The sequence below is a fragment of the Plectrocnemia conspersa genome, unplaced genomic scaffold (genome assembly GCF_051122295.1).
Source record: "Plectrocnemia conspersa isolate PC_06_02 unplaced genomic scaffold, ASM5112229v1 ptg000009l, whole genome shotgun sequence".
In the NCBI taxonomy this organism is placed as follows: Eukaryota; Metazoa; Arthropoda; class Insecta; order Trichoptera; family Polycentropodidae; genus Plectrocnemia; species Plectrocnemia conspersa.
Genome location: NW_028277173.1, coordinates 8,841,515 through 8,860,878, shown reverse-complemented (window position 1 = coordinate 8,860,878; position 19,364 = coordinate 8,841,515). Strand labels below are relative to the sequence as shown.

Here is a 19,364-nt window from a genome sequence, read left to right as displayed (position 1 = left end):
TTTTTTGGCATATAGAATTACATATTCTACATAATATTTTAATTAATTATTTAAACAACACTAAAGGGAGGGCACAAATATATTATATATATGAAGTAGGTATATCATCTAACGGCTCTAGGTCAGACTCAATATTCTATACTCATCGGAGGACAATCATTATTTTCTAATGAGTACATATTTCGACTAATCTAAACAATTCCTATGTATCGCTAAACGGTCATTAGATCGTTAGGGGTCTCCTGATTATATCAATCATCTAAATCACTACAGGATGGGTGATAAATACGTTATTAAAAGATTACTGATTGGACGTAGCACGTATCTTGACAATATTAATATAATAATAATATATTCTTTCAATATAACAATTTAAGGTGAAACGATAAACAAATCACATTTTTATAACAGTAATAAATCGGTTTGAATATTAACAAATATTTTAAAATATATAATATATCATCTATATAATAATTTAATATTAGTTATTACTTGTGCATTTATCTGCATTTTAAAATCGATATATGATATAAGATTATCATTTAAAAAAATCATATTTTTACAAAGAAAATATATAATGATATGATTATGTTCAATATTAATCGATTGAAATGTATCAAAAATTATTATAATATCACAAAGTATAATAATTTGTACAATAGTGCCATATTACAAAAATTTTCATAATAAATTATTAAATAAATCAAGACATACATATATTGACTAGCAATAGTTAAATATAATTAGATAAAAAGTTTAAATTTAAATTTTTATTAACCACAATTTGAGACTTTACAAGAAGAACGTATTAATTGACTTTTTGTTTTGATAATATACATTTGTAAAAAAATTATATTAAAAAGAAACATTTTGAATTATTGAGAAGTTTCTGTTTTTCGATAAAAAGTACCAATCTGGCGAAAAATAAATACATTTTTATGTAAATGTGTTGTAATTCCAATGACACAGATTTTTCAATTATTTAACTATTATTCACACACTTTCATAAGCTTTTTTTAGTGCAATTCAAAAGATAAATGTTTGAGTTAACTTTAAAAGCTATACAATCAATTTGATTGTCATTAATTAAAATGACGAAATCTCATCATTTCTCTATTAGTAAGCAGTCATTCATTTCCCACTTCTTCTCACTACCAACTGTAGTACAACCATGATACGGCAATACAAAATTATCGAATTTGTTTATGTCAAGGTTATCACGGATGACTACTTATCCTGATATGCGTTTGCTGCGTCATTATTTACTATTCCATCTCTATTGACATAACATGTTTAATAATACTGTAAATTTTTCAGATAATAACAATCTAATTGATTGTGTCAAGTTTCTCTTTATAATCTTTATTACATCAATATTATATGATGCATATGATTTGACATGCATTAAGCTTTTGTCAGATTTTACTTGTAACGTTGGCGGCACTTATAATACAATGTCTGGAATTACTAACTAACTTACTGGATTGTACTGATTGATTGACTGTATTTCTTTTAAATTTTCCTAAAAAGATTTAGTCACATCATAGTTTATTAAAAGAACGATTAAATGTTTGTGTATAAATAAACTGATTTGATTAAAATAACATTAGAGTCAATAATACGTCTTTGTCAGGTCTACAATTGGTTAATTAAACAACTTTAAAAATACAAAACTGAGGTCCGATAGCAAATTTATAGCATTTAATCACTCACAAGATAAAAATAAATCTGACTAGATTATCATGTTTTGTTAAATAAAATCACAACCATCTCAAAAATATAATTTAAATATATGAATAGTAAGTATTAAATATTATGATAAAATAATGACTAGAATATGTGCGTTACAATTTTGATAAAGTGAAGCATATAAATACTTTTTTTTTTATATAAATATATTACTATAAATTTAAAAAAAATGCCTTTATATCATTATATAAGCGTAATAGGAGGTGGACAAAGAAAGGAATGATGCGTCGAAATCAAAACTGATTACGCAAAGAAATAACTATTCGTTTCTTGAATCACATCCTTCTGCTCAAAGCGCAGCTTGTTGCTTCAGCCAATCTCTTAGATCACGTGTCCTCTCGACCAAACTTGTAGCTACACCCACGGGCGCAGCGGCCTAACAATCGGATGATAATATTACAGAATATTTTTTTTAAAAGAACAACTACGTCTACTGCATACCTGAACAGTTTTAGGACCGATATTGCTAGCTTGTCTGTAACTCTGAAATTTATTCTCATTTATTGCTGGCACGTTTATGGAGACTGAATTTGGCAGATTCTGAATGCTCGGTATGTTGCTCGCCGCTATCGGCAATTGCCAGCCGACGTCAGTGTACAGCAGCTGTCCGATCGGAATCACTGTAGAATATCGTCCATTATTATTCGCTCAAAATAGTGATTAATACAATTGTTACCTTTGGCCACGTTCATTTGCTGTTGAGAGTTCAAAACTTGCCATATGTCTCTTATTTCAGTATTGAGCGTCTGTAGACTGTTGATAATCTCAGACGAATGTTCATAATCGGGCGCCGAATGAACATGCTTTGCATTTCTGTTGTTATCGCTATGTCCTTCTGTGCTGCTAAATCCGGAGCTATGTGATGAAATATCGCTCAGGGTGGTGTCCTTAAATTTAGACCGTCGTGAGTAAACGTTTAGATGCATAGAATATGCGAGAACTCGAGAAGCCAATAGAAAACTTGATTTTGGGACATCTTGAATTTGCATAATTTTTAAAAATGTATTACTATACATCATATAAATTTATTAAATTCAACGATAAAACATGCAAAAACATATTCTACGACTTATTTTAATAAAAACTAACTACATACATCCCTTTTATCACCAAACATCAACATATGTTTTTTGAATTTGTCAATAATTGTAAACTTGGCTTTTAGGGTCCTCGTATAGTTGTTGACTTGATAATATACTTTATAGTCTGCCTCCCTTTGTTTGGGCAGATTAGAATCCGTCTTCGAATCTTTCGGCTCATCCCCATCTTGAATGCGCCTTAGAGACTTTTCGATGTGACGCAGCCTGATGACTTTTTCGCCGAGTATAGACTTGGTCCTGTGCAGAGACACTTCCATGTCGGTCAACTCACATTCTTCCTAAAATGGCGACCAAGTTATAAATTTATTAATTCTGATAATTTAATATAAATTTAATTATTATTATATACCTGCCACGCAGCCGGAGACCTTCGGCGCTGTCTCAATACGTCAGCTCGGCGACGTAAGACAGCACGAGCGCGTCTAACGCCCTCTCTTTCGACAAGAGCCCGATGCCTCAAAAAGCCCAATTCTCCACCGCTCACACCACTATTTCCTATGATTAAAAATATACTAGTCATTAAAGGCTATCATTTAAACGGTCAGCATAATATTGAGATTTTGGTAAGCTCTAAAATGTTTTCTGTCGGCAAATATAGTCAGTTGAGCCGCCATTTGTGATCAGCAAATAATTTTATATTAGGAAGCTCTACTTATTTCTATAGCTAATTAAATACATTTGCAGCAAAATAAGTAATAAAGAGGCAAATCGTAAGTCAGATTTAATAAAATTTTGACAAGCTGTAAAATTTAGCTGTTCAAACCCAAACCTAACCTAAACAAATTAAGCATTTTTCAGAACTATATTTAAATTTATCAAACAAAGATCAGGCTCAATCTTGAACTCGAGGAACTTATATACGTAAAAACAATTTTGTAATGTGTATAAGGCTCACATGGAAAAAATCAGCTAATCAGAAACTAATACAATGTTGGAGAAAAAAATACAACATTTTCAACCTTGATCTGGAAAAGGATATCGCAGGCGATAAGCTGTTGTGTCAGCATTTAAAGTCACGTCGGGAAACTGCTCTTCCAAATCTTCCAGTTTGCGAAGCTGCTGCCTCAAATTTTCCACAGGACTGCATGCTCTATCGTTCACTCTGTAAAAAAATACAGATCAATTCATATTTGAGGGATTGCGTTGATAAATAAACTGTGTGAGCACACACTTTGAGGAGACAGTATAATTTAACCTAGATGTAGAAGCTGATTTGAGGCGTGTGAAGAGTTTCTTGCGATTTTTTCCTGTAATATTAAAAAGGTCATTCCATCGGTATTAAATTGAGGTTCTTGAAAATATAAAGTAAAATTTCGTAAGCAGTGTTTATTCACCAACTAGCGATTCTTTCAAATGGTACTGCTCACTCGTTCCAGTATCGGATGAATCGTGATAATCCGTCACAGCTACAAATACAATTTTTCGATATAATGTGTACATATACTTTCTACTATCATTTTGTAGTAAAATTGAATAACCGGAATGACTTGTTAAAAGCTTTTATGGAAAATGTCATAATAATGAAAATAAGTTATTATGTATATTTTTAAATAGTCACTTGAAAACCAGTATAAACCAAAAAGTATATGACAATTTTTTTGTGTCAAACAGTTGCAGTCAAGGGTGTGAACTAGCAAAGCATGCAACAATATACCCTACTACGTATATATGATTTTTGCCAGACTAAACATAAATTTAGTCACTGCTAGGCGATCATGATCGTCGCGTTTCTATCTCTGTGTTTGTTATATACATGTTTCGAAACAAACATGCTAAACAAAGAATCTACGTTCATTTTGTTAAAAATTTGATAATAATAAAATTATGGGTGCTAAAAGGATTAAAGAGTGATGTACAATGAACATTTTAGTGGGCCTTCAAAAGGATAAATCTATTCATAATAAAAAAATGCAGTTACTAGTAATGGAAAATTTTAAATCAAGTTGTGAAAGTATGTTTCACCACAGTAAAACTTTCTGGCTCACATTTTCTAGATTAGTTAGGGCAAACGTGATGTTGCACATGTTCGGTAGAAATCTTTCCTCGTGAGACTTTGTTTCGTATTCAAATTCTATTTATATTATAAGAGTAATATTTTATAACATGAAACGCCTGATTAAGAAAAAATATTTAAAAATACTTTCAACAATGGAAGCACTGCTGGGAAGTATTGACTCAGAATGGCCATATTAAAAAAACTATGCCTTGACAAAATATATAGGTTACTATTTTATGGAATAAGTTCAGATACTTTTTGATTAGACCAAGTCGTTCTTTATCTATAAAAAAAGCATTGTGATTCTTAATAATCTACCATATTTGTCTGATTTTGTTTTTTTGTAACTTCATCTTTATTTTTCATTGTACTTTTTTGAAACATTTTTATGAAACAGATAGTATGTTTAATTTAAATATAAAAAAATAAAGACATACTCGTATCGGCGTAGCCTGCATCATCTTTGCGAAACTTCCGCACGTTCGCTTTAATTCGCTCACCATTTTCTTTAACATTTTCTACAATATTGACTCTTTTGTGCTTGTTAGATACAGTCTGACTCTCACTGTGGCTCAATGAGACGTCGTTCACTCCAATGCTGTTATCGGTTTCGCCGTTGAAAGATTTTTGACGGTTCCTCCCCATTGGCGACTTGTCTCTAAAACTAGGCGACTTTCCCCTAGAACAATCGGGAGATACGGCATTCAAATTTCTCTTGGTGATCATTAGCAGATTGCTGTTTTGAGGTGGCGCAGAATCACTGTGGGAAACGTTTGCGTCAATCTTTGAATTGTTGTTCTCTTGACAGGCCTCTTTGCTCGTCGGCGATAGTATTTCGTTGTTGTTTCCGTTTTTTTGCCGTGAATCGTTCACGACTATATGACTCCGGCCGCGATTGAGATAATCTTTGTTCAGGACGTTGGAGTCTCCGTTCTCTGCAGGCTTGTGGTGCGAATGAGACTTTTCAGTTTCAGAACCGGTCGTGAGGCTCTGCTCTCTTCTTTTATTTCGTCTCTCAATTGATATCTAAACGGTAACATGAAGCTTATATAAAATTGTATTATTAATGCAAAATAATTGAAGACCTCACAGCAACAACTTGCATTTTGAAAAAGGTAGGATTTGTGGTTTAAATGTTAAAAAAACAGATATGTATTATACATATATAATTTATTTTATCTATTTTCAGCATAAATATATTATTTTTCGAGTTATAACACGAATATATTTTTTAAATATACATACTAATTAACATTATGAATACTCTAATTTGTGAAGAAAAAACTATAATTGATGTCTAGAATCAAGTCAGATTTATTTGTATAATATTGTCTATTATGGGTCATTGAAAAAACTTTTATTATTTTTTATTTTATGTTGTACTATACAACATTTAATAAAAATTCACGAGTGATGCTGCAAAATATTTTTTACTTTGATTTTAGATTTAGACATTGAAAACGTAATTTAGTGAACTAGTCATATATGTATATACTCATTGATTATCGATTTATATATCTGTATATCTAATAAAAAACATTAATAATTGACTTGTCTTACATTGATTCTAGATATTGCGAGATTTCACGATTATATTATACAATATCTGAAATAAACATAATGTAACATAATTATGTATTTAAAAAGCTAATGATGTATATATGTATCTAAATATGTTTGTATATAAATATATTTTTCATCATAATAACACTGCATAACATTTTATTTTTTCCACAAACAAAAAATATAACTTGATTTATTTGTTGGTTTCAGCTATATAAAAACAGCTACAAAAATGTGAACGTTTGTTATTGTAGTAATATGTAAAATCTATAGCTGTAATTAGATTATTGCTAACATGTTTAATTTTTTGTATTATTATTTTGAGGTATAAATCCCAGCGAAATATTGCCTATAGCTACACGTTACACATATCCATAAAAATGATAGAACCGACTATGAGTACAACAGCAGATTCTATATAACTACAACATTTTTAAAAAAAAAGCAATCTTTATATCTGAAAGACTGAAATCAGCATGTAAATCAAGTTATTATTGTGGCAAAAACCTTGTTCTAACATGCAATAATAGGAATAATATTATTTGAACTTGAGGCTCTTTGCTGTTAACCGGCAAACACTTTTTTTCAATCAAATACTACAGCAATATAATGTAGCAGTTAATATTTTTATTTACAAAAAGTCAATTTGCTCAATTAATCGACTATAATTTTCAATCTTTCTACATTCCTATTAAACTACAGTTAATGTGTATGCATATAGTAACAGTAAACCACTAGGCTTAAAAAAATTCTCTAAGGCATTAGTTTCACCATCCTCAGTATATCAGGAAAGGACTACTTAGTAGTAATTGTTTTTGCCGTGAGTCTTCAATTTTAAAAATAATAAATTACCTTAACGTCGGATTTGAGTCGAGCATATTTTTCTTTAAGACACCGATATTTGTCTTCTAATAATCTTTTATCACAACGAAGGCGTTCATAACTAGTATCATCGCGCGGCGACAGAACAGATGGTGGAGATAAGACTGCGGGAGGTCGAGGTGGCTCTCGCTCGCGTCTCATTTTCTCACGAAGTGCACTTAGATGAGCAGCTTGTTGACCACGTACCAATTCCACCTTATAAATTTCAAATATTGATGAAATTTTCATAAATACAAAACTACAATACAAAGATGATACGCACCTCGCTTCTATAATCTTTGCGAAGCTCGTCGCATATGCTCTCGTGTTCCGTTTTCATTTTATCTAAAGTAGACTTATTGTCAGCTATCAGTCTTAATTTTTCAGCTTCAAGATTGTCATTATATTGCATTTTAAGGTCATTAATTGACTTCATATTTTCTTTTTCTAAATTGGCAGCAATTGTGTTAAGTTGATTCTTCTTTTCTTGCTCGAGTTTTTTGATGTTTTTAACATGTTCCTCTTTCAAGAGTTTCGCTAAGCTTTCTAGTTCCTCAGAGTGCTTAATCTCCTCTTCGTGTATCAATCTCTCTTTTTTAATGTTCAATTCGAATCTCATCCTATCTAGAGCTTCTTTAATATTGCTATCGTTAATGTTTTGCGCTGATATAATGGCCTATCAACATATTAAGATTATTATAAAAAAATTACGACAATAATTTACCAAATTAATAAATACCTGATTCAAATCTGATTTATTTTTAATGTGCTCAATTTGCAGTTTGTCTCTCAACATGCGCAGTTCATTTTCGAAACCTTTCTCTAAATTTTGCTTTATCTCCTTCAACTCTATCTCCATTTTATGCTTCATAGTGTCGATCTCGGCGTTTTTAAAATATGTCATTTCATTTTTATAATTCTTCATATTACCATATGAATTATCTTCTTCGACCATCGTCATTGTTGGCACAGAGAATCTTCTGTCTTTTGGGTTTTGATTTTGAATTACAACTCTTTCGTACTCTAACTTATCCTCGTGACTGTTATCAATAAGCACATTCATGTCTTTATCCGGAGACTCTATGGATGCTTCAGAATCCACGCTTTCCATTAAGTTAATGGATAGCTTTCTCTTCACCGTGGGCGGAGGCGAACTTGAAATAACAAAATTAATTATCCCGACATAAATTTTTAATAAATAAAAATTAAGCACTCACCTATTATTGACCGGTTTATCTGATTCACTATCACTATCTGGAGAATCCGTTTTAAGTATATCGCTTAGCTTTTCAAACGGTTTTTGAAATAAATGAGGTTTGATAAAATCACCTGGATTCGGTCTGATTAATCTTCTTGTAGGCGAACCCGAGGGAATATCCTCAGATTTAGTTCTAACTCCAAATTGTGCGGATTTTTCCGATTGATCTAAAATTTATATTTTAATTATCAGTACTTAAATCATGATTTTCAACTTGGTACTGGAGGACATTGTTCGAAAGCTAGATATATATTTTTAAATAAGGGCAGGACTCTTCGACGTACGTGTACTACACAATAAATTTAAAAAAATGTTAAAAAAAGTAAGATTATTTAAAAAAATTATTGCTTTAGAAATTTTTGAGTAAATTAAGTTTTTAATATATTTTTTTATATTAACTAATTCATCGGAGCAAATGACTTTCACCTAATCGTCAGATCTCCAACCCTGGTGTTTTTTTTTAAATCCAAGAGAGCAATTAAAAACGACAAGCTCCATTGTATTTTCAGAATTACGGTTAAAACTACCTGCCAATATATTTCAGTCAGACTATGAACTTGTAAAGAGTTACACACCATTTTAAGGGGTGCCTCATTATTATGCCCAAGGCTATATATATATGTATATTTATACTATTTATGGCTAAGTCTCGGATCGCAAATGCTTTTCGGTATTAACGGTGCATTGAACCGTATACCAGGCTACTAGAATCACAAATTATTTATTCACTTTGTTAGTGTTCTAGCAGTCACGTATAAGGTTCCATGCACCGTTAGCACCAAAAGCATCCATAATCAGAGGCTTATTGGAGAAATAGTTACAACCAGCAAATATAAAGTCTAATTTCATATTCTACAAATTTTGTATTGAAGTGGCCAGGTATCAGTTGAAAATAAATGCATCAAACAAAATAAATAAATATAAAATAGGACACAAAAAATTTTAGTGCTATTTTTTTAAGATACCTTTATTTATTTGCTGGTTTCCTAACTTTCCACCTTCATTGTTGATCAACGGTCTCAATTTTCCATTCTTCATAAAGTTTGGAATTTCGTTTGTTGTAATGGAACTTTCAGAATTCCTCCTTGCAACTGTTCTCCCAGTGAACATTTCGTGCCTTTCCGTTTTGTTCCTTTGTATGACAGAATTTTGATTATTGCCCAGTAGTAAATCTGAAGAACTGTTGGAACTGGGACTCGGCGAATAATCATATTGTATTTCCATATCTTGCTTCTCCAGATTGAATCTGTAATCATTTTTAAATATAAAACATAGTAATGATTTTTATCTACTATAAACTTGGGTCATATATATACCTGACACTTTTCTTATCATCTTCGATATCTACAGGTTTTCCACCGTCACTTTTATCGGCATAAGGAGACTTCAATTGAACCTCCCCGAAGCTTCTCTCTCTTAATATACCTTTGGGATTGTCACCTAAATTTATTGGACCAGGTCTTGTGACCATCTGCGGTTCTGATTTTCCCTCAACGGACATGCTTTGACTCAACCTGTTCGATTTCAAAAAGACTGAGCCACCTCCTAAGTATAAGGATAAAATCAATAAACGTTGTACATAAACCATTTAAAAGATCAATCTATCGAACCATTGAACTCACCAGTTAATACGATGCCTTTTTTAACAACCGGTTTATACGACTCGTCTCCTAAAGAGTCATCTCTTTTGTTGGGATTGAAAAACAAATCTATTATCTCGGAAGTTTGCTTAATCAATCTGTTATTGTTGGAGTTTGGAAGCGAATTCTTCGCCGACGTTTCACTCTCCGGTTCGACCAAATCGTCAGATTTAACACTATCATCACAGTTATTTTTTTGTAAATAAGAAAAATTTTTAAATTTATTTATTCCGACTTGAGCAGTTCTGGGGAACGTGTTAGATTCACCGACATTTCTACGTAAATTGTTCAAATAGCCTAATTTATTATCTCCATTTCCCGCTATCGGCTTGAGCGAAGGCAGCGATTTTTTTTCCAACGTGTTTTGGTGCATCTTTTTGAGCAACGCATCCTTGGGTTCGTTCTTTGCAGAGCTTATTTCTTCTTCTAAGCTGTTGTTTATGGACGAGTCGTCGTCGTGAAATTTGTGATTACCTTTGCCGTCGGGTATCTGTTTAGGATCTTCTTCGTACGTTAACAACTCCTAATGAAACATTCAATCGATCAAATGTTTATAATTAATGTTTAGCTTTCATGTAAAAATAAATACCTGAATTGAAATGCAAGTGTCGTCTACAAACGAATCGCCGCGTTCGGACGCTTGACGTGCTTTGACGACTAAATTTTTGTATACATGATCGAGAGGATGTTCCCATTGTGTGACACTGGTCTCAGAATTGTAAAAATAATGCACTTTGAGTTTTTCATCATAACTGAAGAGTAAAAAAAATAATATAATTATTATTACCTAAGATATACATACAATAATACATATAATACAATGTTGATAAACTTACTAAGCTTTCCACGGCGGTGGTAAAGCTTGCATTAATCCATCTTTGGCGAGTGGAAGTAGATGCGTTTCGCTGTGGGGATCGATTCCGATTTGCTGTGCATACTCGCTTATTTCTAAAATAATTGAATATAAATAACGTCATAAATTAAAGTATATTATTTTTTTCTACATACATATATGACAAAATGGTATATTTTGGAACTCAAATTACATGAAAAAACATTGTACATTATTGTTTAATAAATAATTGTCATTCTTAGATAGATATTATGTCATAAGTAAATTTAATAAAAATTATAATACATCTTCAAAAAGTTATAAATATAAATGCATATCATCCCACGAAAGTTAATGAAAAAGGAATAAAAAATCTGCTTATTCGTGAAATTATCGAGCAAAAAAATTGGAAGAACATTTTATTACTATTTCATATTTTTTGTCAATAAACTTGCTTGGAGAAATTTTGGACTCACTATATTCTTCCAAATTAGAAGCATCTGTTAATTATAATTAAACGATCAATACTAATTATATTATCTTGTTTTGTGATTTATAAAGATAACTAATCTAATCGGTATCTAATCTAATAAGATTCCAGTATGTTAATGTATAGAGAAAATTAAGGTGTTCAGACGTCCTTCTATGAGGATTGTTATCCTCGAACAAAAATGTCCGAGGTGACTTTTTTTATCTCGCGCAGTAACCTTTTTATTTTCAGTGTCTTCCTGGTCACCTTAAGAAAATTGAATTAAAATATTTAAAGTTCAAATCCCGAATTACATAAGATTGCGCAATTTTTAAGTAAATAAAAAAAATAAGCTCGTTTAAAATTGAAATTTTTACCAATTCTCGGCGTGAAAAAAGAGTGAATATCGATATTGAAATAATTTTCAAATCGATCCAATGACAGTTGACAGAGATGTAAATAAATAAACGAATAATCAATTTGAAAAAACGAAAAGGCCACCTTCGACAGAGGGCTGACTGTTTTCGTCGAAGATCTCAAGGCAGGGCAGCGGCGCCGGGGCTGCGCCCCCGGAAGCCATCGCTCCGTCGCGCCCCCCACTCGGCCGATCCTCTGCGCAATGCCTATGCAGCCTGGGTGACCATGTCGCTCACCCTGTCGCTAGGGAAACGATTGGGGTTGCCAGGCGTTCGATTAGACCACCCCTTCTCTCAAATATGTCTGAAATTATCTTCGATAACCACTCGAATTCAAACTTCGCACAGCGACAAAATTAATAGACGAACAAAATATTATACATGCGCTATTTATCTAATACCCATATATTATACATATCACACGACCCGCATGTGTGACGCGTCGAATGAATTATTAAATAGCGACTATTGTGTATCGACATTGTTCATTTTTAATTCAATTCAAAAGCATATTACTAATGAAAGTTATTTATGTTATAGTCGATTTTATTTAAATAAAAAGATCAGTTTAATGTTCTAGAATAAGTAAATAATTTCTCATTTCTCAATAACTGGATTTCCAAGTATGTACATCACTTGCTTTTTTGCTTCAGTTTATATAGTTTGTTGTCTCAGTATTGAATATAATTAACCGAGAAAGTGAAATTAACATAATATACCTTGTCATCTACCACATAAGTATGATAAAGATAATTGATCACAATATAATTGTGTCAATGTGTCTAATGAACAGTAGAAAACACAATATACAGTTATTAGAAAGACTGTAAAAGTATTTAAAAGATCTCTCTATATATGTACAAAAAAGGAACTATATTTATACATATTTTTTGAGAATAAATAGAGTTAATTGATATCTTTTAATTCGTTAAAATAACTGTCGAATGTTTGAATAAAGAAGATTTGACATTGTAATCTGCAAAAGAGGAAACAAAAAAATTATAATTGAATATGCGACGCGTATAACGTTGTAAGTCGTAAATAGTAAACTATACAGGAGGTGAAAAATTAATTTACGTTCATTTTTGGACTTTTCTAATATTCTATTTCACAATTTATCCATCAGAAAGATTTTTCATACTTAACTAGTATATAACACCATATTGGATTTTGTCAAGAATGAACATTTTCAATTATGGAATAATGTAAGTTATGATGTTGTAACGTTGTTCCACTTTATGACAGCAACTACCTATGGATCATTTATAACGTTTGTCGGAAACTTATCAACTAATATATAGTTTTAAAATTAAATATAATACATAGTGGTCTTTTAAAAAGATTTAATAAAAAAAATTGACAAAAAATATTTAAAAACGATAATTTTTTAATAAAACAATGAATTAGAAATTAAAAACGTTACATTTTTTTATTTGCCAGTAGATATTTTGCCAACTCTAGTTCTTTTTTTATATTTTGAAGAAGTTGGTTGAAATCGTAGAATCACTCATAGAACGTTATTCAATCAAAATCTCAGCTAAAGCTAAAAGTCAACGTTATTCGCGTCACATATTCAATTATTCATTAATTTATAAAATATTAATAGACAAATAGAGCTTCCTATAGGAATTAAAAACGAAACAAACAGAATAGGGAGCAATAACACACATATATTTATAAATTCTTTCAAAATCTTGGGGCATTTGGTTATTGAGAAAATTTGCTTTTATAGCATGATTGCAAAAAATATACGAAATAGATAGTCTTTGGAAGCAGCTAAATTTTTCCAATTCTGTTGAATTTCGTGTGGAAAAATACAAGTTTTTCCACATTTTCTCCGAGCTGGTTTCATCGTCTGTCCGAATAATTTTTTCTAGCAATGCTAATAAGTATTTAAGCACAGCTGGTCGGACGAAAGGGTATGGAACGAAATGCCAGTAAAGATATATATTTATTAACAGAACTTTTAAATAAAGAAGAGCTTCTGTTTAAAAGAGGTATTTCTTCTTCTTCTTCAGATGCATTTGCATTGTGGTTATAATGATAAGCCCATAAATGTGAGTCACCTTCTTGATCAGTCTAAGGAGCAGTAGTCGACATTGATAAGATATGATGAAATGATAAGGATTTTTCCTAAAAGAAAACCTTTTATTTATGGAAGTTCCCATCATTTCCGGTCCCAGAATTTAGAGATCAGCTTATTGTAATAAAATTATTATTAATAATTTATTATTTATTAGTGACTGGCTACATGTATGAAGTCGGTGCTAATCCAGCTTTTAGAATACATTAGTAAATTTTTTTTTGTAAATCGAGATTATAATTCAAAAATATTCCAAGACACTTGAACTTAAAAGACCAAGTATTTTATTATTTTTTAAAAAAGTCTAACATCAAAATAAAACAATGTAAGCATTTTTGATGAATATAATGTATTCATAATTAGATTTTTTCAAACAATCTATGGCTACGTTTCGTATAATACAATAATACGTTTAACGTGACATACCTTAACATGTCACCTTACATAAATAGCTGTCTGTACAATCGAAACAGTTTATACAATAACAGTAACTTGATTTTTTCGGAAAACGTTTATACAAATAGAATGTCAATCGTTTGATAATATAATTGGTAATCGACAAGTACAATTAATACGAAAGCAAAGTTTTGTGCAAATATTGACAATCAGATTTATATTTTTATAATTAATTTCATATAACATTCACTCTTCAATTACGTCAACTAAAAATTCTATTCAATTCAATAAAATTCTACAATCAAATTTTTTTTTGAAGCATAACGATTACCTAGGAGTTAAAAATTGGAATGCAATTAAAACGGTAAAATATACATAGTTTATACACATGCTGAATGTTAACATTTAAATTTATATATTGTCTCGTTTATTCGTTATTATAAATAACGTTAAGAACATCGAATTGGACATCAAGCACAATAATAAAAATAAAATATCCTTACATAAAGATATGTAACAACATTTATAATTGCAAATACATAATGTGTATTATATAAGAAAAAATAATTGATAATATAAACAAAAAAATAATACTCTGCACATCTTTGAACAATTTAACTATATATATATATAATAAATATTTATTATAACTTTTTAACAAGAACAACGATGATGAACAATGATAGGATTCATTTTTAAAATGCTCATACATTTAACGATCGGTCGCGCCGATCGAATAGCCTGTCATATTGTGATGTGAAAGCACTCGAGATGTATTGAATTAAATATATTACGACATAAATATATTACAATGATTCTTAATCTTCTAGGTTGCGGAAAGCCTGTTGAATATCTTCGTACAACTGTTCAAAGTCAGATTTGATCTTGGCCTCGCCATCTTTAACGGGATCCTAAAAACAAATATATTAATACTGCATCTAAAACTATTAATATTAGATACATATATTAAACATTACGTACTTTGAATTTCATCGAGCTGAGTTGGTATAAAATATTGCCCATCGAGTCGCGGATGACGTTCCATGTGATTTTGTTTTCCGATTGCGCGGTGGATTCTACGGCGTGGCGTGACATGTCATAGAAAGCGATCATGTTTCTCAGCATGCCGACAGTTTTATAGAACGGACAGAACCGATCGTACGCCGAATAACTGTTCTGTTGTAAGAAGTCGTCTTTCAACAGCTTGGCGACTTCCAAAGTGATCTTGTCGGTTTCGGCCAGCGAAGCTTTGCCGACCAACTGTACGATTTCGGACAAGTCCTCTTCTTCTTGAAGGATCTCCTTGACCTTGGTTCTCAACGGAACGAACTCTTGGAAGTTTTTGTCGTAGAAGTCATCTAACGCTCTCATGTATTTGCTGTAAGAGATGAGCCAGTTGATGGACGGGAAATGTTTCCTTTGAGCGAGCTTCTTGTCGAGACCCCAGAACACCTGTACGATACCCAAGGTGGCGGACGTGACCGGATCGGAGAAGTCGCCGCCGGGGGGCGACACGGCGCCGACGATCGAAACGGAACCTTCTCTGTCAGGGTTTCCTAAGCATTTGACGCGACCGGCGCGCTCGTAGAAGGAAGCGAGACGGGCACCCAAGTAAGCTGGATAACCAGAATCGGCGGGCATTTCAGCCAGACGACCCGAAATTTCTCTCAGAGCTTCGGCCCATCGAGACGTGGAGTCGGCCATCATCGACACGTTGTAACCCATATCGCGGAAGTACTCGGAGAGTGTAATACCTAAAATTATAATTAAAAAAGTAAATAACTACGTATATAGGACCAGTCGATTTAATGATAAAAAATATATTACCGGTATAAATGGAGGCTTCGCGAGCAGCTACAGGCATGTTGGAAGTGTTGGCTACTAAAGCGGTACGCTTCATGATCGATTCGGTGACACCGTCAATTTCGACAGAAAGCTCGGGGAAATCACGCAATACTTCAGACATCTCGTTACCTAAATTTTAAATATGTTAATAAAATTTTAGAGCGTAAATCAAAAAGTAAAAGCAATTAAATATTTTTTCTTTTACTAATTCACCTCTTTCACCGCAGCCGACGTAGATGATAACGTCCGAGTTGGAATATTTAGACAAGGCTTGTGAAATTACAGTTTTTCCACAACCGAAAGCACCCGGAATGGCAGTGGTTCCACCCTGGACGCATCTGAAACGAGATACGATTTTGAAATAAAGCAATATTATAAAAAAAAACCTAGAAAATTACAACACTTACGGGAAGAGAGAATCCAATACACGTTGTCCAGTCAATAGAGGATGATTTGCGGGAAGTTTTTCTGTCACTGGACGTGGTTGACGGACGGGCCACACTTGAAGCATAGTGTATTTGTTTCTGTCACCGTCGAACTCGGTTTCAAGCACAATATCCTTAAAAAAAACATTGAAATTGATTACATAATATTTAAAGCGTGACAATATATGAAGTTTTATGTACTGACATCGACGGTATAATTTCCAGACGGAGCTATGTATGTGACGGTACCCTTAGCTTTGGGCGGCATGATCATCTTGTGCTTAACGAGCGTGTTTTCGTGTACGATGCCGTATAAATCTCCACCGGTGATGTGAGATCCGACCTGATTTAATTAAAAATATATTTAACGTATTGAATATCTAATATTTTAAATTTGAATTATACCTTGATGTTGAGGGGATTGAACTCCCATGCTTGAACGCGAGACAGAGCGGGCACGTTGACACCTTTCGGAATGTAGATGGAGCTGGTGAGCTCGTGGATGTCCTTGAGCGGGCGTTGGATACCGTCGAAGATGCTTCCGAGGATACCGGGGCCGAGCTCGACTGACAGAGGCTTGCCAGTTCTCAAGACGGGGTCGCCGACCGTCACGCCGGACGTTTCTTCATATACTTGGATGGTAGCCATGTCGCCTTCTAAGCGAATAATCTCACCGACGAGCTCGTTGTAACCGACGCGCACAAGCTCGTACATAGCCGATCCGGACATTCTTTCCGCCGTGACGACTAAAATTAATACGTTGAATATTTATATATTTTCTTCCAGTGAGATTCATTAAATTTAAAATATATTTACCGGGTCCGGAGACGGCGTACACATATCCAAACTTGGATTCCTTATCCTCATGGGCGATTTTGGCGAGGTTTCGTGCCGTCATTTTGACGGAAGATTAGTCCTGCTGATTATCTGAAAATTGATAGATACCAAACAATTAAATTTGGCAACTGCGATCGATTCAACTTTTTACGTAATTGCATTTGATGCTGATGCATCTCGAGATGATCGATGGATGTGTAGCACAAAATATAGCACTTTTCTTCAAATTGCGCAATACGTAACGCGAGTCGGATTAGATTCGAGTGATAAAATGGAAGTTACGCGTTCGTGCGAAAGAAGGCTTCGTTTTGATCACGGTTGGAATAAAATCGATAAGGGGACTTGCTGGTGCTCACTGGCGAGCTCGCGAACGTACGAGGGGGCGGAGGCGTACTTGCGTTCGGTGAGAGGCCGGGGGTCAGCGGCCACAGGCGCTAATCGGCGGGAGGCGAATCGGGCACTGGCTGCTGCGACACGGCAGCCACGGCAATGGCGGAAAGTCACAAGACCGCTCAGCTGACCAAAGCGCGAGACTAGCGGCTGGCAACACTGAGCCGCACCCCGGCTCAAAAACCTTTTCAGCCAGCTGCTATCGATTTATTTCGTAGACTTCAAAACTCTACTTGTGGGTACGTTGGCTTTTAAAGAAGACTGAGGACAGGAACTTCATTTTACTTTTTTTCAGGGTCAGATTTCATTCAAATTCATGGTATTTCAATAAATGACATGCATTTCCCCCCTAAAAGTCACTATTCAGAATCCACGTCAAAGGTAATAAAATCGTGCCATCACAGCGGAATCGCTCGTCTATTAAGACTTTATAACAATATTACGACTTATAAAAAGTGTAAATAAAATGTAGTATATCTAAACCAAAATTTACTTAATAGGAGAGCGAAAAAACAAAAATCCACATCAAAAGAATTAAACACTCGGTGTTCCCATTACAACGGCGCCGACACGGTTTTACTGATTTTGACGTGGGTTTTTGACTGCTGAGAATTGATAATTGTTTTACGCCCTCCTATTGATTGAAATTCGGTTTGAATATATTTTACCAATACTTCATCAGAAGTCCGTAGCAATATCGGTAAGGATAGCTATCATATTTTTGGAATATAGTGTAATATCCAGGTGCAAACAGACTATGGAGCAATATGCGTGATGCGACGTCTGTCTATATTCTCGTTTTGCTTATTTTCCCCTGAAAAAGTTGGCTTAGTTTGTAGTTTGGACTTGACATAATAAAAGTTCTAAAATTGTTTTAGAACTTTTGTTGGGTTAGGTTTGGGTTTGAGCTGCAAATGAACGTTTCGCTATTGTCAAATTGAGTTTCAGACATTTTACAGTAGCATATAATTTCATAAGCGCTAATCATCAGTTAAATTATATTCTTACCAGTAGAAATATATGTTTACTGGTGAAAATGTATTTGGACTTTACTCGTGAAAGTATTTGGTAGTTACTCGTGAAAATATAACTTCAACGGAAAATATACATTCACTATAATGTTTATAGATCACATGTAAATAAATAATGATAAGTATGTAAATGTATGTATTACTAACAAAGGCGACTCGTCTTTAGGGTCCACAGGGGCTGAACCCCATCAGTAATTAAAATGCATTATTCGAAATAATTTAAATGTTCACTGGTAAAAATATATATATCTATCGATGAAAATTGATTGCGATATGATTTCACCGAAATGACATATTTTCAGGATAGATTTGAGACTGTCTTTTTTAGATTTTCTTTGGTGGATATCCCGAGAATTTCTAATTTAAAATCAGGGACGTTATATCAGTTTTTTTACAAAAGGTGAGGTGGGGAACAAAAGTTGACCAATCAGTGGTCGTTTTTTTAATATTTCGATTTCGTTAAAACTCGTGGT

At 33.1% G+C, this 19,364-nt stretch overlaps 2 protein-coding genes across 4 annotated transcripts; both read right to left on the bottom strand.

Moving 5' to 3' along the window:
- Positions 1 to 1,900: 1,900 nt before the first annotated feature.
- Positions 1,901 to 12,168, bottom strand: Cep164 (centrosomal protein 164). Of its 2 annotated transcripts, none has more exons than XM_088191442.1 (19): positions 11,970 to 12,168; positions 11,004 to 11,115; positions 10,757 to 10,919; positions 10,150 to 10,690; positions 9,844 to 10,072; positions 9,493 to 9,773; positions 8,487 to 8,694; positions 8,009 to 8,423; positions 7,553 to 7,945; positions 7,261 to 7,485; positions 5,283 to 5,871; positions 4,184 to 4,255; positions 4,021 to 4,096; positions 3,809 to 3,951; positions 3,199 to 3,344; positions 2,948 to 3,127; positions 2,426 to 2,636; positions 2,191 to 2,369; positions 1,901 to 2,125 (listed from the first exon to the last, which is right to left on the bottom strand). In XM_088191442.1, the coding sequence occupies exons 1-19, from the start codon at positions 12,046 to 12,048 to the stop codon at positions 2,039 to 2,041; spliced, it is 4,329 nt and encodes a 1,442-aa protein (XP_088047568.1). In that variant the 5' UTR covers positions 12,049 to 12,168; the 3' UTR covers positions 1,901 to 2,038. The 2 variants fall into 2 exon arrangements, with proteins under 2 accessions (XP_088047568.1, XP_088047569.1); XM_088191443.1 differs by having other exon boundaries at positions 4,045 to 4,096.
- Positions 12,169 to 14,297: 2,129 nt separating this feature from the next.
- On the bottom strand, positions 14,298 to 18,005 carry LOC148231844 (V-type proton ATPase catalytic subunit A). 2 transcript variants are annotated; one of them, XM_088193554.1, is made up of 9 exons: positions 17,865 to 18,005; positions 17,450 to 17,560; positions 17,039 to 17,379; positions 16,839 to 16,976; positions 16,616 to 16,767; positions 16,422 to 16,546; positions 16,191 to 16,337; positions 15,345 to 16,117; positions 14,298 to 15,274 (listed from the first exon to the last, which is right to left on the bottom strand). In XM_088193554.1, exons 2-9 carry the CDS (start codon positions 17,529 to 17,531, stop codon positions 15,182 to 15,184), a joined length of 1,851 nt encoding a protein of 616 aa, XP_088049680.1. In that variant the 5' UTR covers positions 17,532 to 17,560; positions 17,865 to 18,005; the 3' UTR covers positions 14,298 to 15,181. The 2 variants fall into 2 exon arrangements, with proteins under 2 accessions (XP_088049680.1, XP_088049681.1); XM_088193555.1 differs by having other exon boundaries at positions 17,847 to 17,865.
- Positions 18,006 to 19,364: the final 1,359 nt, after the last annotated feature.

Bases quoted from the DNA above. Each gene is read 5' to 3' on its own strand.
- Cep164 (XM_088191442.1), bottom strand. From the start codon at position 12,048: ATGGCTTCCGGGGGCGCAGCCCCGGCGCCGCTGCCCTGCCTTGAGATC. The intron at 11,116-11,969 runs GTGGCCTTTTCG...CAATTATTTTAG, and splicing joins CAGTCAGCCCTCTGTCGAAG to AAATAAGCGAGTATGCACAG. The intron at 8,695-9,492 runs GTATCTTAAAAA...TATAAATTTTAG, and splicing joins AAACCAGCAAATAAATAAAG to ATCAATCGGAAAAATCCGCA.
- LOC148231844 (XM_088193554.1), bottom strand. From the start codon at position 17,531: ATGACGGCACGAAACCTCGCCAAAATCGCCCATGAGGATAAGGAATCC. The intron at 17,380-17,449 runs GTAAATATATTT...TATTAATTTTAG, and splicing joins GTACGCCGTCTCCGGACCCG to TCGTCACGGCGGAAAGAATG. The intron at 16,547-16,615 runs GTAAGTGTTGTA...ATCTCGTTTCAG, and splicing joins GTATTGGATTCTCTCTTCCC to ATGCGTCCAGGGTGGAACCA.